Raw genomic sequence first — 27403 nt, forward strand, 5'->3', positions numbered from 1 at the left:
GTAACAAATTACACTTCTTTGTCTGTACAAAAAAATGTATGTATATAAAAAACAAAAACGTTGAGGGGTAAAAAAAAAATCTGTTTTATTTTAAATACCAGAAATATGATATAAATCAGAATGATATCAAATAATTGACAAGTAAATCAGGAAACTTGAACTGTATAAATACATATTGAAAAGAGTCAATTTCTCAATTAAATATGACACGGCTCTTGTAAGACTTGCATGGGAACAGGTTATATAAACGGGGTCAATTAAAAATTCTAAAAATGCAGAAAGAATATCTGAGTATTTAAAAAATAGTTTAATTGTGCATTTAAGGTAGCACAATACATATATTTATTAAAGTTATGTACACCGGTATGTAAACATTACCACGTGTATTTGTTTATAAAATTACACGTGTTTGAAAGTATATAATAGGTTAAATGTTTTTCATTGGTCGAGTTAGAACTGACCATAATATTTGAATAAGGTCATTTCAAATATTTCGTGCTATACTTCTGGCGGTTTTGTATATTAAAGATATTGTCATTCGAGGTTCGCTTTTGGTGCAGTAAAGTTGTAAGCTTGTGCTTAACCTGAGTATGTCTGAGAATAGAGAAGGAAGTCCAATGTCCGAAGGTGAGACTGAGCATTCACACATTTCAACCGGTAAATCACATAGTAGCAACCACATAGTAGAAGAGCGCCGTGATTTAGCTGATACTTTTGAACTTTTTAAAGTATATTTCGACAATAAGCTTGTAGATCTTAAATCAGATTTGGTCCGTGAACAGGACGTAATTTCCAAAAAGTTAAAGGAAGAGGTTTCCCTTAAATTCAAGCACGAGGGCAACAAAATACAATACAAATTTAACGAGGAAACTATTACCGAGTTAAACAAGGTTTATAGCTTTGTTCCCCGTTCAGAAACCAAGGTGTCACGTATCATCATAGACCTCATAGATAAGGTTAAGGGCAGAAACAAACTGATACGCATAGCAGATACTTCAGCCGGTGGTTGGGCTACTGTCAGAGAGTATGAAGCAAATGTTATCGCTTCAGACTCTGAAGATGAGAAGAAAATCCGCCAGGCGGAGTCCAGAGCCATGCGTTCGACTAAAGACAAATCCCGACGCCCAAATCCCTACAAGACAACTTCTAGACCGGCTCCCGTTGAAACTGCTCCTAATCCTTATTATTCCAATCAGTATCAGCGTCAGAACCCGCCGCCCTTTCGAGCTGGCAGCGGGCGGCGTGAGCCGTCCCAGCACGATATGTGCCATGCCTGTAAACAATTTGGCCACTGGAGGAAGAACTGTCCACTTGTCAAACGCAACCAGTTCAACTTCAACAATACACAACAGAACAATTAACAATGAACAGTTAGTAAATGATAAGTATTTATATTTATTTTCTGAATTTGATAGTGATTATTGTTTAAATCATGATATTGAGATTTTGCTTAGACAAGTTAGATTTTTTGAAAATTTCAAATCTAACACGGGTATTTTCTCTGGTGTAAAGGGAAGGTTAGCCAAAAGTATTCAGTACTGGGAGCATATCGGTGCTAATTCATTTATTTTAGACACACTGAAAAATGGTTATCTTATTCCATTTATTGATACTCCTTCGAGCATGTACATGAAAAATAACAAATCTGCTCTTAAGAATGATGATTTTGTTAGCAAATCTGTAAATGAACTTGTTCTTTCAGGTTGCGTCATTGAGGTCCCTTTTCAACCTTACATTGTGAATCCGCTCAGTGTAGCTACTCAAAAGTCTGGGAAAAGGCGTCTAATTTTAGATTTGAGCACTTTGAATTTATCGGTGAAAAAGGAAAAGATTAAATTTGAAGATTGGAAAATAGCTGTGCAATACTTTCAGAAAAATGATTATCTGTATAAATTTGATTTAAAGTCTGGTTATTTTCATTTGGATATATGTCCACAGCAGCACACGTATCTAGGTTTTTCGTGGGAAGATAAATTTTATTGCTTCACTGTTTTAGCATTTGGTCTTTCAACGGGTCCCTACATATTTACAAAGTGTCTCAGACCATTGGTCAAGTATTGGAGAAAAAATGGTATAAAAATAGTTTTATATCTTGATGATGGATTTGGTATGAATAACGAAAATAATGAATGCATCAAAGATGCTGAATTTGTGAAACAATCACTTTTGAGTGCGGGTTTTCTTCTGAACGAAGAAAAATCTGTTTTTACTCCTGTACAGAAGTTGGAGTGGTTGGGAATCATTTGGGATTCATGTAATTTCACTTTATGCATTCCTCAAAAGAGAATTGACGAATTATTTCAATCTATTCATAATGTTTTCAGAGAAATTCCATATATTTCTGCCAGAAATTTAGCCCAGGTAACGGGTAGAATTATAAGTATGTCTCCTGTGATCGGAAATATTACTAGAATAATGACTAGATATTGCTATATGTCTATTGAAAGTAGAATGTCATGGGATAGTTATTTAGTTTTAGAAAGTAAAAGTTTTGTGATATCAGAATTAAAGTTCTGGCTTGATAACATTGCTAATGTAAATTTTAAAACATTAAATCAATATAGTCAGTCACATGTAATGGTATATTCTGATGCTAGCAGCATAGCTGCCGGAGCATGTACAGTAGAGTTGGAAAGTAAAATTTTTCACACTATGTGGAAATTCACTGAAATGTTAGAGAGTTCCACGTGGAGGGAACTAAAGGCCATAGAATTGGCGTTGATGTCTTATCAACATGCATTTGCGGGAAAATCCTTAAAATGGCTAACTGATAATCAAAATTGTGTCAGAATTGTTCAAGCAGGAAGCATGAAAGAAAAACTGCAAGATATAGCAATTTCCATTTTTTCAATTTGTTTACAAAAGGGAATCTCCATTAACATACAATGGATTCCGAGAGGTGAAAATTCGAAAGCTGATTATATCAGTAAAATCCTTGATTATGAAGACTGGGGAGTCTCAGAATTGTTCTATACTTTTATTAACGACCTTTGGGGTCCTTATACAGTCGATCGTTTTGCTAGTTCTCGTAACACAAAATTAGAAAGATTTAACTCTTTATTCTGGAATGTAAATACAGAAGCTGTAGACTGTTTTACTCAGAATTGGTCTGGTGAAAACAATTGGATTGTACCACCTATTTACTTAGTATTGAGAGCTATAAAACATGTAATTGCTTGTAAAGCTAGAGGTACTTTAATTGTACCAAAATGGATATCTGCGACCTATTGGCCTTTCATTTTTGATAAAAATATGAATTACAGAGATTACATATCTGATGTTATTGAATTTAAAAATACAAGTGGTATTTTTGTCAGTGGTTCTAATAGACAATCCATTTTTGGCACTGAGCCTTTTATTGCTCCAGTATTGGCAGTGAAGTTAGATGCGACAAGGATAACAAGGCCCTAGTGCACTAATGTGTATTGTAGCTGGCGAGGTTAAAGTTGCGAGGCCCTAGTACACGAACGTGTATTGTAGCTGGCGAGGTTAAAGTGACGAGGTCCTAGTACACGGATGTGTATTCTAGCTGGCAAGGTTAAAGTTACGAGGCCCTAGTACATGAATGTGTATTGTAGCAGGCACGGTCGTTGTTGATGAGGCCCTAGTGTGTATATACATTGTAGAAAGCATGGTTGTATTCAACACGGCACTAATGTATATAGCATTGTAGCTGGCATGGTCAAATAAATATTGGACAAGGTCCTGTTATGTTAACAGTGGCATGGTTCACTTGTATATAAGTTTTTAATACTTTGACATTTTATAATGTTTGTTTCACGATTGCACATTTTTCAGATATTTTTCGAGTTGGTAGATGGAAACAGAATTCAGATATTTCGGATGAACTTTCTACATTGAAAGCTAGATTACCAGAGTACTGCTTGAGCTCACGTTCTCTGAACACTCGTAAAAAGTACCAGTATGCCTTTAATGCTTTCTGTAAGTGGACTAAAATACATAATATTACTCCATTACCTTCATCTGATTATACAGTTTCTCTATATTTGATTCACATTTCACAGAATGCAAAATCGGCAAGCAAGATAAATGAAGTAATATACGCCATTAGCTGGGCACATAAACTGGCTGGATTTAATAATCCTTGTACATCTGAATTAGTAACGTTTGTAAACGAAGGAGCACAGAGAAAATTGGGACATTTTATCACTAAGAAAGATCCTATTACACCAGACATTTTACGAAAGATTGTTCATACTTATGGTACTCTTAATAGTAATCTTAAAGACTTAAGAACTGTTTGTATGTGTTTATTAAGCTATGCAGGTTTTTTAAAGTTTTCAGAACTAGTTAATTTGAGAGGTATCGATATAAAGATTTATTCTACACATGCAAATTTATACTTGGCAAAGAGTAAAACTGATATTTACAGAGAAGGGAGGGATGTGGTTATTTCTAGAACTAATCTTGTAACTTGTCCTGTCTCTATGCTAGAACGATATCTCAAATTAGCTAGTATTACATCAAATTCTGATGAATTTGTTTTTAGATCCGTTAATTTTTGTAAGTCTGATAATTCTTATAAACTTAGAAGTACAGGTCCGTTGTCATACACGAGAGCTCGAGAAATACTACTTTCAAGTTTACAGAGTATAGGCTTAGATAGTAAAAAATTTGGACTGCATAGTCTCCGTTCAGGAGGGGCATCGGCTGCTGCAGCGGCTGGTGTAGAGGACAGATTGTTCAAAAAGCATGGTCGGTGGAAAAGTGACACGGCCAAAGACGGTTATGTTAAAGAGTCTTTGAAGGATAGACTTTCTGTAACAAATAATATTGGAATTTAATGATGTATTTTTTCGTTTATTTTTTCTTTACCCTTTCTTTATTTTTCGAAGCTTTGCTGCACACTGTCAGGCGAGCTGATCCCATACAAAGGTGTTGAGTTTATTTTGTAAATAATTTATGTTCGCTTGAAGTTATGAATTAGAACATAAATATATTTATTAAAGTTATGTACACCGGTATGTAAACATTACCACGTGTATTTGTTTATAAAATTACACGTGTTTGAAAGTATATAATAGGTTAAATGTTTTTCATTGGTCGAGTTAGAACTGACCATAATATTTGAATAAGGTCATTTCAAATATTTCGTGCTATACTTCTGGCGGTTTTGTATATTAAAGATATTGTCATTCGAGGTTCGCTTTTGGTGCAGTAAAGTTTCCCACCCTCCCACCCGACTTAATGTATTTTATTTGTGTTATTTTTTATTAATGGGAATAATAATGTGTGTAAGAACAGAATCTTTATTTGATTCATAAAATGTATTTTCGTACATAATGAAAATTGTTTTTATTTTTGTAGATTGGTTTTTGTGTTTGTTACCTGCAGCGGCCTAGGCAGACAGTAACACTGATGAACATTTTTACGTTGCATTTGTCTTTAATAAAATTAAAGCTTTGCTGCACACTGTCAGGCGAGCTGATCCCATACAAAGGTGTTGAGTTTATTTTGTAAATAATTTATGTTCGCTTGAAGTTATGAATTAGAACATAAAAAGATTTTTTCACTCCCAATCATACAACTTTAAACTGATGTAATTCATTTCATCCTTCTTTATATTTTATAAATCAGGTACCAAAAGAAAGAAGACGAATTAATCTTTCAAATTGTGATAGTTTCATTATGACATACATCATCATCACCATCACCGATCATCACCTTCATCAACAAAAAACGTATAATGTTGTGACCACTGCATATAATGTTGTGACCACTGCGTATAATATTGTGAGCACTTCATATAATGGTATGAGCACTGCATATAATGGTATGAGCACTGCATATAATCTTGTGAGCACTGCATATAATGCTGATCATTAACATAAGTCAGTCATGGCGTTCCTTACGAATGGCCTGGGTTTTAGTTCATGATTAACAAAATGTCTTGATAGCATCACTGTTCGGTGTTGATGAACAATTTCAATAAGTTATGTTTTAAAATCGTTAAAAGGTTAACTCAATATTAATGTTTGATTCGATATGAAAACTGGAAAAATCTTATCTGAAGTCAGCCATCTTTCAGTCTTTCGTCACTGACTACAATGGTTTTAACAGATGACGCACAATTTGTTAACTATTAATACTAAATTAAATATATATGTACAGCTTTTGATATTTTTAAAATGCATCGTAAATTGTTTTATAAGCATTTTTTTTTTACCTAAAAGGCATTTTTAAATAACAATCTTTGTATTTTTGTGAATAATACCTAGCTTTACAGTGATACGAAAACAAGTTTGAGGTACATGTTATATATGGAGTACAATTTTTAATTCAGCGAACAACTTTTCGTTTTTAGTGAATTATTGTCTTGTTATCCAAGAAAACATACCGAGGCGTTAGATTTGTTTTGGAAGAAAAAACCATAACCTTCATCCGGTACGTCCGTGAACTGAAGTTTTAAGTTCAAATATAGAAGTCGTGAAGTTAATTTTGCCCGAGGTTTGCACATGTCGATTGTCATACAAGAACTGTAATGAAAATGTAGTGTTATGTTTATCATTTTGTCATATAAAACACTTCTTTTCATATACTGTTTAAAACATAATTTAAAACCAGATATTGCTTCCGGCAAGAAGAACATGGGTAAGTGTTGGATCTTTCAGATTTGCAACCTAAAAGTTGTAAGCGATCAGCGATAATCAAAAATTAATCTAAACAGTATCTTTAATTCAATTTTTGGGAAAAAACGGTCGGCGGTAAAAAGTAAAATATATACCTAACATGTTTATGTTTACCTATCATCGGTGATGAAATATACTTGAATCAGATTTAACCCAAGTACATTTTGTCTCTATTTATTATTTGAAAGTGTTCCTCTTATACTATGAGGAGCCAAATCGTGACACGTTCGGGGATCATTCAGCGTTTGTTACTGATCAGTACCGTGAATGTGCATGTTATTATATATAGATTAAAGATAAAACTACAACTGTACAAGTTACAAATAAATATTCTTATTTCATTTGCCAATTTTTCAAATGATTCTACCGTCCTTTTTTTTTTATTATGTCAACTGAAAAAGCAAAGAGGGACTTTTTTTATTTACAAAAACATGCCACATTATGTCGAATGGAAAAGAATTATAAATGGGTTCTAATTTTTAAAAATATTCAAGGGAAATAACTTTATCACAAGAACATGTTTGGGACGATTTTTTAAAATCCTACCGAACAGAATGCGCATGTTCCGATACTGTTATCATACAAATATTTCTTTTAACCCTTAAACAACTTAAGCACTTTGTAACGGAAAGAATCATAATTTGACTGTTGGTTTTCTCTATTGAATTGCCGATATTTATCCGCTAGTTAATGGGCGCATGGTACCCTTGTGCACCGTGATAGTCACCCATCAGCGGCACTGGCAAAGTACAGGTCACAATAGAACTGTAGAGAAAATGAAGTGTTATGTTAATCATTGCAAAATATGATAAATAAATACATTTATAACTATATTCATCAACGTACCAACCTCCACTATATCGTTCAAATATATGGGGCGACATTTTGAAATGAATTAAAACATTATTTTTCAAATGTACTGCTTAAAACATAAAACCCATATTTGGCTTCCAGCATAGAGTGCGCGGAAATGTATCGGAGCTTTCAGATTTGCAACCTCAAAGATATCAACGATCGGTGATAATACAAAAAAAATTGAACAGCATTATCTTATATCTTTATTTTGATTTTTCGCGAAAAAACGGTCGGCGTAAAAAAAAAAAATGTTTATCTTCGGTGACGAAATACATTCGCAGATTATTTAACTTTAAGCTGTTTGCACTCGAGTACATTTCATCACTTTAGAAAGATTTCCTCTAATGATAAGAGGAGCCAAATAAATGGTCGAGTATCGTTCAGCGTTTAGTACAATTAAGTATACCGTCGAGGCAAGCCAATTGATATGTTGTTATTTATAGATAAATGTTAAAACTACAAGTTTACAAGTTACAAATTCATGATTTTTATTTCATTTGCAAATTTTTCAGAGGATTTTAACTTCTCTTTTTTATGCCAACAGAAGAAAAGCAAAGAGAGACTTTTTTATTTACAAAAAAATGCCACATTATGTCGAATAAAAACGAATTATTAGTGGTTCCTTGTTTTTTATGAATTATTCAAGGGAAATAACCTTAATACAAAAAACGTATTTGAGACGATTTTTTAACCTACCCAACAGTATGCACGTGTTCTGATATTTTTATCATATAAATATTTCTTTTGCACCGTTAAACCAGTGTTTAATAATTTTACTTACTCTCTGTTGCCACTAAATCAATACGTATAAACACTTGGCAACGGAAATGAACATAACCCAAAACGTCGGTTTTCTCAGTTGAATTGTTCCATATGTATCATGTTGAACTTTGGTGGATTGTTGTCTAGTTTGCAATCATACCACATCTCCTTATTTAAAGACAAATAATTGACAATGGCAGTCTTTCCTCGCTTTCAGTTTTCAGACACAAATAAAAGGTAATACATTTGTATTTATATTACGATAACTTAACATATATCTTACACTTGACACTTATATTAGCAATAGATCTATAAGAAAGAAGATGTGATATGATCGCCAATGAGACAACTCTCAACAAGAGACCAAATGACACAGACATTAACAGCTAAAGGTCACCGTACCACTTCAACCATGAGAAAAGCCCATACCGATTAGATACAATGTACACTGTAGCTATAATAGACCCCGAGATGAGCATATCCCATACCGCATTGATACAATGTAGCTATAATGGACCCCGAGATCACAAATGTAAAACAATTCAAACGAGAAAACTAACAGCATAATTATTGAACAAAAAATGAACAAAAAACAAATATAAACCACATCAACAAACGACAACCACTGAACTACAGGAGTCGATTTCACAAAAAATCTAAGATTGATCGTTAGTCATGAACAATTCAGTAAACTTACGATCAATCTTAGTCGTAAGTGTTTTTGTGAAACCGACTCATACATAATGTAGCGGGGTTTAACATTTTAGCGGGATCCAAACTCTTTCTCTAACCTTGGACGGGGATAAAACAGCTCAACATAAGAACGAACTTTACAAACCAGTTGAAAACGGCTTAACTTATCAGATGAATACAAGAGAAATACGTATAACAAAAAGACGTGGAAGATCATCTTAAACTACAACTTTCCCTGTCCTTTTAACTGTTGATTATCGCGGTTTTATATCTTTAGACACCAGGGTAGTGGTCTGATATGTAGTTTAACCGATTGTGTCCATTTCCAGATTGGGATGTTTGGACTAAGTGTGTGTTCGCATGCGAAAATAGAGGCCAAAATGTACAAATAAATATTAAAACATTTAACAAAACATGATCCAAACATCCTGTCGAAAATGTTTGATTGATATATCTCATAAAGCATTTTTAGTCATAAACAGTATCGGCATTAATTTAGTTGTGCTTTACCCACAGTTCATTTGTTTGTAGATAAAGGAAGATGTTGTATAAGTACCGACGAGACAACTCTCGATCCAAGTTACAATTTATAAAAGTAAACCGTTATAGGTAATGGTACGGTCTTCAACACGGAGCCTTGGCTCACACCGAACAGCAATATGTTTTCTCATGTCTCGCATAGTACGCATAGTATGTTTCCGCAGACAAAATGGAATAACCATATTATTCATAATTGTTCTATATATACCACAACATAAGCGAACTGTTGTTTGTCCTCCCTCCTCCCCCCCCCCCCCCCAAAAAAAAAATGATTAAACAACATAACAACTAATAATAAATTATGTCCTTTTTTATCAAAGAGTCTTTTATTGAAAATTTAATTTTACCAGAGCATTTTATTTCATTGGATGGATATACCGCAGACACAAATAACAAATACTAATTTTATTCGGCTATTGAATTGTCATGGCAACATTTAATTAAAATTCACTCAAAGTCAATTAAAAATTTCATGACAATTAATCACTGTATCTTGGCTGCTGGCCTACCCAAAAGCGGACATATTGAAGGGCGATCAAGCCTATAATATTTCACAAACAGCAGCTGGGCTATCGAGAGTTATAAGTAATTTTCGCTCTGTATTCCAAGATGATATCTTAACGAATGGAGGTATGAAGACTGATAAATCTGATACTTAAATCAAGATCAGCAACAAAACAAAGTATTATAATTCATTAGAGTTGCAGCCATGGTAAACCTTATATTATTAATGTGCCTGTCTGTCCAATGTGCAGAGCCTGTAAGTTAGTTGTTGTCGTTGCTTGCTGTCTGTATATTTGTTTTTCGTTGATTTGTTTAATCATAAATCAGGACGTTGGTTTTCAATTGTGTTTTTTTTCTCCATATCGGAGCCATTATAGCTGTAGTGATCATTGTTTAAGGCCAAACGGTGAACATGATGAGTTACGGTCATACAAATTTTGAGTACAATTATCGTGTTCAATCAGTCAGCCAATCAAAAAACCTGATTTGGTGTTTCGAGCACAGATTGTGTACTCTGAGTATCGAGTAAAGTTCTAAGGCAGAGAGCCCTATAGTTGGTAACATCCCCATTCTTTGGTCTCGTATAAGTAGTTGTCTCATTGTCAATCATACCACATCTCCTTACTTTTACGCATGTAAATAATGAACAAGCTGCTTTCGTCATTCATACATGTACATGCCACTAACACATTTGATATGTAAACAGAGGTCAAATAACACACATTTTAATGTGAAGACAAGACATGTAATTAGAGGATATAAATACATGCTAATTATTTAATGAAATATGTTCGAACTCAATGAAATTGTGTCAATATATGAAAATATTCCTCTTTTAATGAGAGGAGCCAAATTGTCGGATTCATCGTTCCGTGTATCGTTGCGTCCATTCCTTTTACGTCGAAGAATTTGAATATGCTGTATAAATAGTTTAAGGATAAAACTACAAGTATACAAGTTCCAAAACATTTTTATTTTACTTGGAAATTTTCCTCATGATTTAACCATTAGTTCTTTTTAATGAAAACATGAAAAAACGATAAGGGACTGATTTCCATTTGTAAATCATAATAATGTCGCATTTTAAAGATGAAATATTAGCAGTTCCTCAGTTTTATTAATTATTCAAGGGAAATAACCTATATCACTAATGATAGGAGCGTGTTTGAGTCGATTTTTTTTTTATCCTACCAAAAAGTATGAGCATGGACTGCTACTGTTGTCATCATTAAATACCATGTTATACATCTGTTAAATTCGTGTATCGCAACGTTACATGTATGACAAACATTTTATTTCACGGATCATATTTACGGTGTTACCAGGTTCACTGAATACGCATAAATGATTAACAGACATTGTCAAGATATAGGACAACGTAACACACCATGCTCCAACAAGCAACCTATCTGTGAAAAAAGAGGGCTTAAAGGTACAAATAAAGACATACATCAATGAACAAAAGTATTTTGCTAGACCTCATACAGTAACGTTATACAATGTATATAACAGTATAAGTTATAAGGAGAACTCTATTTGTCAAGACTGCAAGTCATGAATAAACGAATTTGATTTTACTTAATTTTGTCAAATTTTTATATATAAGCAAAGAGTTTGGGAGACAAAATACATGTTATCTTTATGAATAATATATTTATTAAAATCTGGGTGTGCAATCTGTTTTTAATTAGTTAAATATTTTCTTGTTTGCGAGCGGATTTTTTTATAAGTGTTGCTAACCGGTCAACTGTGGTGAAGTACGTCTTTTTATAGCATGAATCATAAGTTCTGTGATTGTTTTTGTTATATTTATTTGTTTTGTGCTTTCTACACTGTAATTGTTTACAGTTTTGCAATAAGTGACATCGCTTTCTAGATCTGCATTGTTTATATACAGTTGTTTGTTCGTGATAGACTTTTTGGGGCCTTCGTTTAGTGACATAAGCTCTTCGAGAGACTAGATCTATTCCATAATTTGAACTTTCGTTGATTTAATTGAAAAACTCTGATTATTATCAGCTCAACTGTCGACCTCTCGTCGTATTATAACACTGATAATGAAAATAAGGAAAGTGTTAAAGAGACAACAACCCGACCAAACAGAACAGATAACAGCCGAAAGCCACCAATGGGTCTTCAATGCAGCGAGAAAATCCCGTACCCGGAGGCGTGCTTCAGCTGGCCCCTAAACAAAAATGTATACTAATTTGAAGTGATAATGGACGTCATACTAAACTCTCAAAAATATATAAATGATACTAAAATTAAAAATCATACAAAACTAACAAGACTAGAGGCTCCTGACTTGGGACAGGCGTAAAAGTGCTGCGGGGTTTAACATGTTTTTTTTTAGATCTCATGTTCATACTAAGTTAATTAGTATTATTCATCCTTCATTTCTCTTCTTAATATTGATATACTGATTTTCCTTCGGGTTTCTTTCGAGAACTTTTACTTTAGAAGTTCCAATTGGCAACCATAGAAAACTAAAGAATTTACCAAAGGAATGAACCTCGGTACCGACCATCCTCTACCAGATAAAATATAAGAAATCCAATCTGAGTACAAAATCGCATGAGCTGGCCTTTCGTCTCAAACTGTAACAATACTGACAAAAATGGCGTTGACAGTGCTTTAGAAGGGGAATCCTTGAAAATCATTCAGACCACAAATAAAAATAACGCACACACAACAGTTACTCTGTGTTCAATGATAGAAAAATCTATGCAAGTTTGAAATATGTCCCGCTATTTTAAAGAGTTGTCGATTCAACAAAGAGTTACGCGGACGACGAGAACTCAAAACTACAGAAATGATCCCTTTGTCATCTCTATACTGGTTTCCCTGTCAGACGACACCTAAAAATACCGTCAAAATAAAACTCCACTACCTTCCAATCGTATAAGATTTTCGATCAGAATCTAAGTTTTGAGCGACATCTACATCCCGGGTGGCATGAGAGCCATGTTTGCACTTTGGTATGACCCAATCTTATTGTTGTTATTGAAATTTGCAAAGTATGATAAATAGCGTTCGCTCGATCCTCCTTTAAAAGGTGTATGTGATTACCTCTGACATGCACAGTTATAAAAGATTAACACAAAATGATGCCCATGATAATATAAAAAATCCCAATGGTCGTTAAATAGTTGGCTTTAATTCATTTTCTATTACAGTAATGTTTTATTAAAGAATAAGTTAAATACATAAAACGCAAAACGCAAATATGCGTAATTTGATGTAAAATACATTTTGTTTTGTTGAAATTTTCATCCATCTTGGCTGTCATTGGCTAGAAAATCGAATTCAAGGGTAAATGCATGTACATTTTTTAACTTAAAAAAAAAAAAAAAACACCAGATAAAATATATTTTGCATATCATACATTGTATCATAATTATACGTCAAATATTCAAACAGGTTGTTCTTTTATTTTAAGCTTTTCATAATTAAACGATGATAATATGCTTTGAAATTACTGATACATTGATGAAATGATTATATCACGACCCAGCAGGTTTTCCACTTCAATAGATACAATGTTGTTAGTGTTTTCTTATCTAAGCTGCTTTTAATTTAGTTAGAATTTACACCCACCTATACTAGTAATTGTCTAGAACGTCTGATAGTTTCAAATAGGAGGAAAAAAGCTCGTCAGATAAAATTTGAATTAATAGAAAGCGGCTTTGAAACAAGTAGAAATAACTATTTCATGTCTGAAGGATAAATGTCTGTCTAGGAACTTATACGGGTCCGCGGAAAGAATAAGATGTTTTCAGTTAATTATCATTAAAATAATTAATATATGTTCGACTGATTATTTATTACAGCACATAGGAAGGCAACCAATTAACTGACGAATACTATTGTTGGATTAGCATTCGTGACATAAGCATGCGTCCAAGTTAAACATATTATACTGTTCAATACAGCAAGCGGATTAACTAATTCTGTTAACTACATCGGAGGATTGATGGATCGAGTTTTGGTTTAGGGAAATAGTTTTGTTGTAATTAAGAGAAATATCACACATGGAGAGAAGGAAGCAAAAGATTTCTTATGGACTTATGGCTGTTTTTGGATCACTTAAAGATGCCGTTTTAATACAGATCATTTTATTTTCATGTAAGTAATATTACATAGCATATATACTTTAGTTCTGTCAATTAAGAAAAAAAACCATCAATCTTGAAGTAACAACAAATATTTTTTCATAGAACTCCAGCCTATTTGGTGAAGGAATTCAGCATTGTACTCGTTATAAGTATTAGGAATGTACTATATATGTGATATTAAAATTTTTTCTATGGGAACGCATAGTATTACTATAACGACTCTAGTAAATTTATAAATTGCCAAAGACCAAGTTTTGATATAACTTATGTAACAAACATGTTCCTCTTTAAAACATTTTACTCGTACATTTTTGACTTTACAATATACATTAAACTTAGGACGAAAGGAAAGTTTACAAATCTGTAACCTCCCGTACTTTATTTTTTTCACAAGTTATAGAAATACCATTATAAAACAAATGTATTGCATAATAGAAATATAAAGTTATATAATTGAGAATGGAAATGGAAAAAAAGAAAACAATCTTACTAAAAGAGCGGAAAAAAGGATGTTTATTTTCTTTGAATTTGTAAAGTGCATGGACTTCTTTTTTGTCAGGTGAATAACTATACGGAATATCTCTTCTTTTTTCGTACAATTATTTGGATATGCAACGACCATAGATTATATTCATTATTTCTTTTCATTGTAATTTTTTAAAAATATATTTGGGCTAAGTTCAAGATGTTTTTTTTATTATAAACTCCTCTGTACTTTTGTTTGACCAGAAAACAAATTCCTCAAAAAATTTCAAACTTGTATTAACTTATCAATTATTATAACTTTAATTGTTTGCATGAGTGCAGCACCTCTGTTTTAACTATAACTGAAAGGGAATACGGTATGTAAAGATTAACAAACTAATTTTGAATATTACCAAACAGTTTCATATATAGGTACAAAAATGTTCTCAGTAACATAGTGCTGACCACTGAGAAGCTGACAACTATGATACGTGAAAATTCTACAATGAAACCGCCGTTTTAACTGTACATACATACTAGCTTACTTTGTAATATCCATTAACCTCATCGAGATTTTGCACAAACTAAGTCTATACGAAAATTTCGGTTTCCAGTGGTCTTCAACATCGCATAACTTATCGATACATCCCTTTTCACTGTTATGAATTAAGAACCTTTTATGAGTTTTGTGTACACAAAACGTGCATCCGGTGTACTTTTATTGAAAGCTGGGTATCTTCGATGACAAATAGATTAAGTTACAATTAATCCAAAGTTTGTCGTAAATTTAAGCCAATGTGTTGTGTATTATCCTAAAAAATTGTCATATATCTAGACAAGTAGGGTAATTACAATACTAAGACATGAACTATACAGAATGTACTAATCAAATACAGTGTTGACTTAACCGACAACGTTTGAAAAAAACAACAACGAGGAGAGCAATTCGGTTTGAAGATAGATCTAACAGTTTTTGACTAAGGATAACACTGTCAATGTATATAAATCATAAATTTGACATCTACACAAATGGTTCGAACTATGCAAAATATCAACTGGAATGGGTTGCATGAACGTCATTTGGATTTAATTATCATATATAAAGGTTCATTTATCTTTTGTTTTCGACGTTAAAATAATCAGAATTCGAACAATGTTGCCACCGTTATTAATAGAAGTATTTTAAAAATCTATCTTCACGACAATGTGACAATATTGTTCCTTCTAAGTCTTTTAACCTGACAGAGATAATTGTTTCAAATCAAACAACAAGATTTTCAAGATTCTTTATTTCTTAAACACCATAAAGATACAATGGTACAAAGAAGTTCATCAAAAGTCATATAACATAACACAAACACACATGACAAGATGAGATGAAAATATCAAATAATACATGATAAACAGTATAGTAAAGAAGAGTGGTGATTAACCAGGAAGACTCACTTGAAAAGTTATAACCCTGATAAATTTGCACAGCTTTTTCAACTTATTTTTAATTTTTAACTGAAATAGTTTTTCAAATTTTAGTATGTTACATCTGTGCAAGAAAAAAGTATCCAAATATTGTGCTCGAAAATTTGCCAAAGAACTACACTGCAAAGTGTAATGAAATTCATCACCAATCTCGTTACAATGACATAAGTTACAATATCTAAGGTTTCGCTCAATCTTATTCCATCTACCGGTTTCGATGGGTAACTTATGGTTACCCGTACGAAATCTACAATATGTTATTCTATCTTTATCATTTAAAATATTCAGATATTCCTCAAATTCAAAATTTTGTTTATACAATTTGTAGGCCAAACCTTTTGGCGAACAGTCAATATCAGCTCTCCATTTCTGTTGAAACTGATCAAATAACTTTTGTTTTAAACTAATACCCAACCACTTAGAATTAAAATTTCCTTGTGACAACCATATATTGCTGTATCCACATTTATCTAATATATCTTTAATGCATTTCAACCAATCTGACCTAAATTGGTTGTCCGAATTTTTCAAGAACACGTATTTGTATAGTATTTTAGCAATCCTGTTATCATCCCCATTAACCATTTTTGACCAAAAATTAACCATACGCAGCTGTATATATAAAGACATGGGATAAGTACCAAGTTCACCATAAATCATAAAATTGGGTGTCGACTTCTTAAGGTTTAATAATAATTTACAAAATTTTAGGTGCACTTTTTCTATAATATCAGTATTACTGAAACCCCAAATCTCACACCCATACAGGAGAATTGGTTTCACAATTTTATCAAAAAGATCATATTGTGATTTCACTGACAAGTTGTGCAACCTCCCCTTTTTCAATACTTCATACATTGCTTTATTTGCTTTTCTAACTAAAATCTTCTTAGCACTCATAAAGCTACCTGTTCTTGAAAAATTCAACCCAAGATATGTCAATTCATTGACTATCTCCAATGCATTTCCGTCATATATAAAGTTAATATTTTGGGGTAATCTACCAACAGAAAAAATTATAATCTTAGTTTTACTTGTGTTAACTTTTAATTTCCAGGTACTGCAATATTCAAAGAATATATCTAATTGCAACTGCAGATCGGATGCATTATCCGAAAATATCACTGTGTCATCTGCGTATAATAACACAAACAGTTTTAAGTAGATATCAAACTCATTCTCTATTTCATCAGTAATACAATTTAAACCACATACATTTTTTTCTTCAATAAACTGTTGAAGGTCGTTCAAATACAATGAAAATAAAAAAGGAGACATATTTTCACCCTGTCTTACACCGATATTGCATGAAAAGTATTCTGACATTTCACCATTATACATAATACGAGATTTAATACCAGTGTACATATTAAAAATTACATTATACATTTTACCGTTAATATCATTCACAAGTAATTTATGCCAAAGACCCTTTCTCCAAACAGTATCAAAGGCTTTAGCAAAATCTACGAATGCACAGAATAGTTTCTTTTTCTTATTTTTCATGATACTAATAAGCATGTAGATAACAAATAAATTATCTGTAGTAGAATAACCTTCTCTGAAACCAGCTTGATTCTGACATAGTAAACAAAAATCATCAGAAAATTTATTCAAACGTGAATTCAAAATAGAAGTAAATAATTTCCCAAAGCAGCTTATAACTGTTATAGGTCTAAAATTGCTAGGATCATGTTTGTTACCTTTATTCTTAAATACAGGTATAATATTTCCAGAAAGCCAATTTTCAGGGATAGTTCCACTGTCAAATATAATATTAAAAAGTTTCACAAACACCTGTGACATAACACTAAAAGAGTGTTTTAAATATTCATTTACAATCATATCATCACCAGAGGATTTATTATTTTTTAACTTTCTCAAAGATTTTTCAATTTCCTCTTCTGTAATAGGTGAATTTAATATAACATTTAAATCATTTACATTGTTCTGATTTTCTAAAACAATCTCTTCATCTTCAGAATTTCCTAAATTTAAGTTCTTAAAATAATCAAACAAAATATTAATAGGTACACATGGATTGTTTCCCCTTTTACCACCGTTCAAAATCTTCCAGTATTCTTTCGGGTTAATCGATCTTAAGTTTTCTATCTTGTGTCTAATTTTCTTTCTATGTTTACGAATGCTCTTATCCATTACTCGCTTATAACTCTTTTCTAGTTTCTTTGTTTCATTCACTCTGTCGTCAGTATGGTTTCGCTTAAGTTTTCGTCTACTAGACCGAAACTTTTTTCTAGCTTCCTTACATTCGCTATCGAACCATGGTTTTGATTTTTTTATATTTTGTGTATGCTTACGTCTTTTAGTAAATGTGCCGAATGTAGACTTTGCCGCATTTGTAAGTAAATGACATACATCCTCAACAACTTTATTAATAATTGAGTTTTCACTTGTATTTTCAACCATTTCCGTTAATTGAGCTAGTATTTCATTTACTTTAAGTCTATCAATGTTACTAATAAAGGTGTCTAATTGCTCATTTTCCCATCTCTTAATCTTCTCCTCAGGCATTTCATCATCATGACTGACGTCGTTTTGTTTTTCATAATAAGTAATCTTTAACGACAGTGGATTATGAATATCCGAAAATAAAACGCTAGAATTTAATACTGAAAAATTTTGAACCAGCTTAAGAAAATTTGGGGAAGCAATATTGTAATCCACTACACTAGTGTTTTTACATGTAAAACTACCCAGACCTTTGTCTTCACACATTCTTCCATTTAGGATAAACATATTGTTATTCTTACAAAATTCAAGAAGCAAGTTGCCAAAATTGTTTTTTTTGTGATCCATACTTTTCCTTAATCGATTTATATTTAACTCATCTAAAGTACAAACACCTTCATTTTCAATGTCTAACATTCCTGAAAATTCTTCAAAATTTACGACGTCAAAGTCTGACTCTTCTGCAGTTCGAGCATTAAAATCTCCAAAAAGACATATATTGTCATGACTTATACTAAAATTCAAAAATTCACTTTCAATTTCGCTAAATGGATCACCAACACAATATACAGAATTTTCAGGCGGAATATACACAATACCACACAAAATATCTTGTTGTAGTTTAACTACATGTTTGTCAATTTTAAACCATAAAATATATTTACTGTCTGTTTCAACAACAGAAATATGATCAGATAATGATTCTTTAAAACCAAGTACAATTCCACCTGATTTTACTCTGTTTAAGTGAGATCTATTTTTCATTACAAATTTATAACCTGGCAGATCTATAACGTCTAAATCATCAGTTTTTGTTTCTACAAAACACAAAATACTAAATTCATTTAACAATTCTAAAAATTCTGGGTATTGTATACGCCTCTTTAAACCACAAACATTAAGGGTAATTATATTTATAACTGTATTGTCTACTAAACATTTATTTACATTATACAAATCATTATCGATTGGTTTATTAATACACTTATGTCTTCCATGGTTGTCCTATGAACCGTCTCGTTCAGGAGTAGAGTTCACCCGTGGACGTTTATTCGGTCTGGTGGTTGATCTTTGAGGCTCTTTATGCTCGGTATCGTCTGCGATTTCATCTGGCTTAACAAGTTTGTCGTTAATGTAAAGTTTGTCTCTTTTCATTACAACTTTTAATTTCTCTTTTCTCGCCTGTTTCGCTATTGGGTATAGCTTTCGTCGTTGTTCTTCTATTTCTGGTGGAAACTGCTCGTTTACACCGTAAAATGTACCTCTTAGATTTCGTCCTGCTTTTTTCACAATATCAAGGTCAGAATAATACAGGAATCTTGCAATAATTGGTCTCGGTTTCCCTGGCTCACTTTTACCAAATCTGTGAATGTTTCCAAATTCTAACGGTTTTTGGATCTTCATTTCATTGTGAATAAACTGTCTAATCTTCATTTCACAGTTTTCGTCCCTTTGCTCTTGAAGTCCCGTGAAAATGAGATTATATTTCATAGACCTACATTGCATGTCCAATAGTTTTCCTTTTAGCTTCTCATTATAACTTTCTAATTTTCTAAGTTCGTCTTTAATACTCTGAGAATCATTACCGTCTCCGTTATTTCTCTTAAGTTGTTCGATATCTTTTTCTAAAGAGCAAGTTTTACTCTTCACTTCCTCAAAAAGATTACCAGTTCCCTCTGAACTTGTCTCCAAATCTGAAACCCTACTTTTCACATTTACTATGTCGGTTTCGACAGTAATAACTCTCGCTGTCAACGAGTTTAACTTATCGTTCATTTGAGTCAGTGTACTTGTATTTTTACTCGTATTTTTCTCAATGGATACGAGCCTAGTGTCCATTCTATTTAATAGTGTTAAAACATTTTCTAGGACTGTAGCCACTTCGACTTCATCTCCATATAGCACATGTCTACTCTCTTGCAATATATCAGCTGTCGACTTTTTGTTTTTCTTATCTCCCATTTTTGACCCACTCAACTAGACCCTCAAGAGTTCTAGCACATTTCATATATACGTCGATGCGGATCGGACTGGGATCACAGGTAACTAGAAAATTCGATGAAATGATGAAAATAGTCTTATATCTGTGGGAACAGGAGGTCTAGGACCCAAAACCAAAACACTAAAGATACTACATACTGTTGGTTGTTCCAAAAAGACGCAATTAACTCCAGTATTGCACATATTTCACATATTCCATAGCGAGCGAAAAAATTCAAACATCCATCTTGTCATGCGCAATCACAAATTATGAACTGTTTTATTAACCACCAGATATCAATCAATGCCGGGTCCTTAGGCTAACATGGAACGTGTGGTTAAATATCTTTGGTACGTCTGTATTAATGAGTTTTAGAACGATAATAAAGGAGAATATATTTAATGTTTACTCACTTATTTTAAATAAAACTATGAACGAGCTAAAACAAAAATGAATCATAGTACATTTACATCATTGAGCAGCATTTCACTGAGGCTATCGGAAATCCAAATATAAAAACAAAACTGGTATATTAGGGAACATACTAGTGTCTTTAACCTTATATTCATTCCGGATTTAACTTATGTAATGGATGTGTTTCTTGATATTTTAGCCTTATATGAACATGATTCCATTATTATTATTGACTTGAATTGGCTTTGAACTGGTGTTTCTGTTATTTTTTTTGTGCATAGTATTATTAATGTATTTAACGATTACCATTTTGTATAAGTTGTTCTTATGTTACACCACTGTCCATTTTAAGAAGGGGGGGGGGGGGGTTGCATGCTCACAAACATGTATATGCCTATCCGAAGCCAGGAGCCTGTTATTCAGTTGTTGTTTTTTTGTTGCTGTATATCATGGTTGTTTTTCCTTTATTGTTTTGTATATAAATGTTACAGTTAGTTTTCTCATTCGAATCGTTTTACAAATGCCTTTTCTCGGCCTTTCATAGCTTGCTATGCGGTATAGGTTTTTGGTCATTGTTGACGACCGTACGATGACCTATGATAGTTTCTTACTTCTACGTCATTTGGTCTCTGGCGAAGAGTTGTCTCATTAACAATCATACAAAAGATTGTATCAACTTCTATGTATAATAACAGACTTTTCCTGGATTGTTGACAGTATGTCTTATTGATTTTGAACATTGACCAAAATATCTCAGTAACAAAATCTCTATTATATTATAGTTATGTTGCTGCAAAGGAACTTATTCGTATTGTTGTGTTTTCGCTATGACAATGCGTGATGCATATTAAATACTCACTAAGTCATATTCAAACACTAAAACTGTTTGTGTCGGCAGTGCTGCTAGTTCACTAGTTGTATCCGACAGCAAGGTCGTCCTATACAAGTCAATGCTTTGATGCCTAAACAGTAGCGCAACCAAACGTCTAATTAGGTTAACTTTGTTTTCAAATAAGTAGATATGATATGATTTAAAATGAGACAAATGTCCAACAGAGACCAATGATTTGAGTTACTGCTGGTCAATGAACGGCATACAAAAATGTGATAAAAACAATCAGTATACTATCATAGTCAATTATAAAATGCACTACAAAAAAGGAAAATTGACAATAGGAAACTAGCAAACTTCTCTTTTGTCGTGAATGTTTGTGCTTTGAGTATCCAATGTGAAACGGATATACAATGTATTCAAATCTAGAAAACAAACCCAATTACATCTTTTTCCTTTAGATTTATTCGAAGTAAGTTCCCTTCAAAAGTTTTGTAAATGTTTTAGGTGTAATTAGGTAGTTCTAGATTATTAAGGTGTAATTAGGTAGTTCTAGATTATTAAGAGTAAACTTTCCTAGCGTAGATGTAAAATTAATTCGATGCTTTCAAAACTTTAAGTATTTGGGTTTCGCCTCATTTGGACTCGAGTGAACCCCGTCAGGCATAAGTTTTACAAAATCGCACATCGAAAAAGAATAACACCTTTTTTAATTGAACTTTGTTATTCTGTCCCTTGTTGATGCCTGTATGTTGTTTTAACATGACCTTCATACGTTTTAATGAATGAAATTTGAGAAACGTGTCTATATACAATATCTTTTATTTTCTCTTCCACCGAACCATGTGAAGCAAAATGTGAAATTTTAAACTGAAAGAAAACATACAAATTTTATAATATTTAGATTTTATGTCGAGATGAAAATATTTAAACGTTACGATTGTAGGCCAATCGAACTAATATAAACGTTACGATTGTAGGCCAGTCAAACTAATATAAACGTTTCAATTGTAGGCCAGTCAAACTAATATAACCGCGTGATGTACTTTCACAGAATTAGGTTTTTGTAATTAATTTTTCTCTGTGATCTCGCTGTTTATCTTATAAGCATCGTAACGTATAGAACATTAAAAGACGACTTATTTAATTATTTAGGATGTTGTAAACCGAATATTTTCTATCACGAACATAGTAGTAGTACATTCATGCTAATTTTTAGCAACAATTATTTAAGTGTCTTTTTATCAAGACTTATCGTAAAGAAATACATAATTACTGTTTACTACCTCATAAATCTCCTAAGATTGTCTTTTACGGTTAGATATAGCAAAAGTCAACGGAAATGATGTCTTCTTGCATTTGTATAGGTGTAGACTTAAGTTTATTAAAACAGAAATCTGATGAATAATTAACCTGATGTCCTATTTAACTCTACTTCCCCAACCCAAGCGTTCTTTATTCAATTTTCAGTTATTACCTTAATTATCAAAGTAAATGTATCAGTTTTCTTTAATTATCTGTTCACATTCAAAATACCAAGGATTTTCGACCCCACAAATAGATTACCGTCTCTGTATTTGGTCAAATCTTTTATAATATCTTATTTTCAGTAGTCTTCAACTTCATACTTTACTTCGCCGTTTTAAGTTTTTGATCCGTGCGTGGACGGCGAGTCTTTTGTAGACGAAACGTGCGTCTGGTATACAATATCATAAGCCTGGAATCTTTTATGACTGAGGTTATTTTTATCTGAAGAATGCAAATAAAAACACAACATTAAACCGAATACGGGTCATATTTCTATGGTTCTTTATGCTTCAAGTATAAAACCAGTTTTAATAAAAGCAAGCAGACGTCGATGGAATGATAAAAAAGCAACGAAAAGACAAATAAAATTCGACAAAAAACACATAGAAAACTATGAATTTTTAGCCAAAAGAACCCAAACAGAAAACCGATGGTGATCTCGGTTGTTTACGGTATCATGTTCTGCTCCATGTTTTGCACCCGTCGTGAGACTCACGGTAAGTACAATGCTATTATAAGTCTTATTCGGGGATGCACAATAGAGGAAAACACTAGTCAAGTAATATGTACCAAGCCTTTATACTTGGTGAAATTGTTGCCGTCATTTGTGTTTGATCTCGCTATTAAACTATTTAGATATGACGATCTTATGCCAGACTCCTGAGATTTTATTGGTTTGCTCATTGAAGCATAATCACACTGGTCATCGAGGTCTTCTGTACTCATCCTTATCATTGATTGAACTTTTAAAGGAAAGTAGTACTTGCTAAGCGATTCAAGAACGGAATTTTATATGCTACTGTAAAAAGCATAAGGATTTATTTTTACCATGCTTAATAAATTTTGTAACAGTAATTCCCTTCACGGCACATTGGAATTATCTCCCAATTACTGTCTGACGTTTCTGTGAAATGTTGTTTCATTGGAAAGTGTTTCTGTTATTATTTTTTTGTTTAAAAATATATATCTATTGCATTTTACTTTCCAAAAGGAGAAGATTCAGTTAGACCCCTTTTTGGCCCCAAAATATATCAGTTTTTCAAAATTGTTATAATGTAAATTTTAAGCTATTTATTGGTAAGTATAATACTTCTGCTACATAAATATGGGCTGTTTTTTTACAATAAAATGCACATATATCAGGTACTAGCATCATTAAGTCATGCTAAATTACTGAAATCTTCACAATTATATCATTGTTTTCGTCTTAAATGGAAGTGGCCGCATTCGTGTCCATTCTTAATATTTAAATGTAAGTTGTATATTATGATAATACATAGCATATATATAAAGGTTCAGAATGAACACGGATGCGACCACTTTCATTTTTGACAAAAACTATCTGAAAAGTGATATATTATGGCATATTTGACAGATCTGTCATATTTAAGATTGAATATGAACGTCTGAAATGACTAAATCAGTTTAAAGTTTTTACAAAAAACTAATGGAATCGACTGAAGTAGCCACTTAGGTGTTCAAAAAGTGTACAAAATTTTTCACCAGATGAACATGAATTTGATGCCAAAATGGGCGCTTACCGGATACTCCTTTGAGCTGTAGGAGTTATCAATAAAGGTAGTTCTACTTCTAAAAAAAAGGTCTTAAATAAATATAAGTTTTCTTCTTTGAATAGAAATATCAATTTGAACGAAACTTATGGTGAGGACACTGTGGATATCTTTTTTTTTAAATTAAAAAAAAGTTTAAACCTTTAGCAAATGAATCATGCAATGAAAACTTTAATGGTCTAGAATCGCAGAGATCTTATAATTTTTTATATAATGTTTCATAATAACAACAGTCTATGGTACTCATTAATATGCGTCGCTGTTGTCGATGAAATTATTCAATTAAGTTGCAGCATGGTTTCGATTAATGAAATACATTATTTAGTGCAATTCAAACATATATAAAGAAGTAGAAAAAGATTACATTAATTGAAATTACAAAAGTAAACACTTTGAAGATTAAACTTCTTAAAGAATCGCCTGCTAGCTTATTGCATCAGTGGTCGATGTATCAATTTCATTTTCTTCGAGATTCTATGCTTGCTAAACCAGCATCAATCTGAAAGCAGTAGACACTTTCATTACACAAGACGCTGCACATGTAATTGCTTGGAAAATTATGGTAGAAGTGGGGATATTAGCAGATGAAGATAATATACTTTCATCAAGAACACTCATCAACACTTTGACAGCTTTCTTGAAAAGTCTGTAATTCAATTTCTGTAAAATATTTATACCATTAATCCAAATGTATAGTCACAGAAAGGTTAATATAACCATTCAGTGGAAAGTGCGTGTTGTTGCTTGTATTAAAACAAATGCAAATACTCAATAAAGTTCAGTTTGCATTTGAATTGTAATTGTGTTCCTTCAGACGGACGGACAACTGAGAATCTTGAGAAAAAAATAAATATTTGTAATACAAGTGTAAAGACAGAATACCTCTCATTTTGATTTCTATGAAAATTGAGATTTTTTATTCTTGGGTTGCTGTCTTATGAATTTAACCGAACACTCAAATTATTCAAACAAGTCAGGAATCTGTAGTTCAGTGATTGTCGTTGCTTCATGTGAGACATATTTGTTTTTCCTAAAAAAATGTTATTATGAATAAGGGTGTTATACGTTTTCTCAATTGAATTGTTAAATATTTTTGCATGTCGAGAATTTTGATAGCCGACTATACGGTATAGGTTTTTCTCATTGATGAAGGTCGTACGGTTAACTATAGTTGCTTACATCCACTCCATTTGAATTTTGATGGTTTGATGTCTTATTGGAAATCATACCATTGAGATCTCCTTTTTTTTTATTAAGACACATACATTTATTTGACCTATCATTATGCCGATGATTCTCAAATTTAGTAATAAAAAGCTTCAGATGGTCTTGGCTTAGTTCAGTAAACTTACTAGTTTACCAGAAGCATATCATATTGAATATCCACTCAGAACTGTCTCTAATATTTTACTGATGGAAACAGTTGTATGGTGCACATATCGTGACGCTTATTGGTTTAAAAGTTTAATAATTTGTCAGTTTACAAGAGCATGCTTGACAATGCTACATACAAATTGGGAAAAGATCAGTATATTGAAATTTATGAAACAACACAAATGAATAAATTGCTGGCTTGTCAACCGTGGACATTTTAAATGGCATACGATCAATAACTATATAATATACATTTTAACAAAAAACAGAAAAGTAAATTCCATCCGATAGACTTTGCTGATTTGCTTAGTAACTACAAATCTTTGCCAAAAAATGCAACTATGTATTCAATGGGTCTGTGATTCAAAAAGTAATTATGACACAACTCCACTACCTGATAGAAAAACAACTTTAGTCAAATATTCGATTTGCATTGGACCTCGTCAAACCCAATCAGATATGACGTGTGGGCAACACTTTTAAGAGACTTCTGTAAACCCCTTTAATTTGCACATTTATTGATTGCATGTCCCTTCAGTAATGAAACTTCTTGAACAAAACACAGACTTTGTCATTAGTCACATTATAGTTTTTGTTTTGTTTTAATCAATGTATCAAATAGAAACTCAAATTCCCAAAAGTTACGAACATTTATATAGAACAGTATCACTTTCTCAATATTTTTCACAGTGTGCGGTAAATGAAAGTGCTACATAATCTGCAAAGACTGATTTAATTTTTATTTCTGAAGCGTCATGATTGCTGTGCAATAACATATCTTTGATCCTCCTTCGCGCAAGGCAACTAATTAGGCTGACATTCAATGCTTCAAAAATATCAATGAACTAAACTATAAGAGATGCATTCCTAAAGTTAATGACAAAGTCGTTCTGTATTTCAATTTTAAATAATCATTGAAAAGTTAGCAATGGTGTATCGCAAATTGCACAGTGAGGAAATATAAAATGTATAATAATCATAAAGACAAATGAAAGCAATTCTTTCTAGAAATAGGCTTTAAAATCTCACTGTAGTACAAATTCCAGATACTTTATAAACAAGATTATTTATGATAAGAAGATGGATTAGAAATATTTATTCATACAATACTGTTTGTTCATCTCCTTAAGTTCAGAAGCAATTACAGATTTGAAAGATGACAGTTTATGCAGGAA

At 32.3% G+C, this 27403-nt stretch overlaps 2 protein-coding genes across 5 annotated transcripts in view; both read left to right on the forward strand.

The window, feature by feature from the left end:
• The first annotated feature begins 530 nt into the window (after nucleotides 1–530).
• On the forward strand, nucleotides 531–5188 carry LOC139520673 (integrase/recombinase xerD homolog). The gene is made up of 2 exons (XM_071313527.1): nucleotides 531–627; nucleotides 3799–5188. Exons 1-2 carry the CDS (start codon nucleotides 591–593, stop codon nucleotides 4803–4805), a joined length of 1044 nt encoding a protein of 347 aa, XP_071169628.1. The 5' UTR covers nucleotides 531–590; the 3' UTR covers nucleotides 4806–5188.
• Nucleotides 5189–13671: 8483 nt separating this feature from the next.
• Nucleotides 13672–27403, forward strand: part of LOC139520674 (tyrosine-protein phosphatase non-receptor type substrate 1-like) — a 32705-nt gene continuing 18973 nt past the window's right edge. For 3 of the 4 annotated variants that reach the window (XM_071313530.1, XM_071313529.1, XM_071313531.1), the window contains exon 1: nucleotides 13892–14129. In XM_071313530.1, the coding sequence (XP_071169631.1) occupies nucleotides 14036–14129 (94 nt within the window). In that variant the 5' untranslated portion in view covers nucleotides 13892–14035. Of the gene's footprint in view, nucleotides 14130–27403 lie in introns of all 4 variants that reach the window. The other variant, XM_071313528.1, reaches the window with a different exon arrangement.

This window comes from Mytilus edulis, chromosome 4 (genome assembly GCF_963676685.1).
Source record: "Mytilus edulis chromosome 4, xbMytEdul2.2, whole genome shotgun sequence".
In the NCBI taxonomy this organism is placed as follows: Eukaryota; Metazoa; Mollusca; class Bivalvia; order Mytilida; family Mytilidae; genus Mytilus; species Mytilus edulis.

What these genes read in the sequence shown, in the direction of transcription:
- LOC139520673 (XM_071313527.1), top strand. Translation starts at nt 591, where the DNA reads ATGTCTGAGAATAGAGAAGGAAGTCCAATGTCCGAAG. An exon ending in AGGAAGTCCAATGTCCGAAG is followed by an intron (nt 628 to 3,798) that starts GTGAGACTGAGC and finishes CACATTTTTCAG; the next exon opens with ATATTTTTCGAGTTGGTAGA.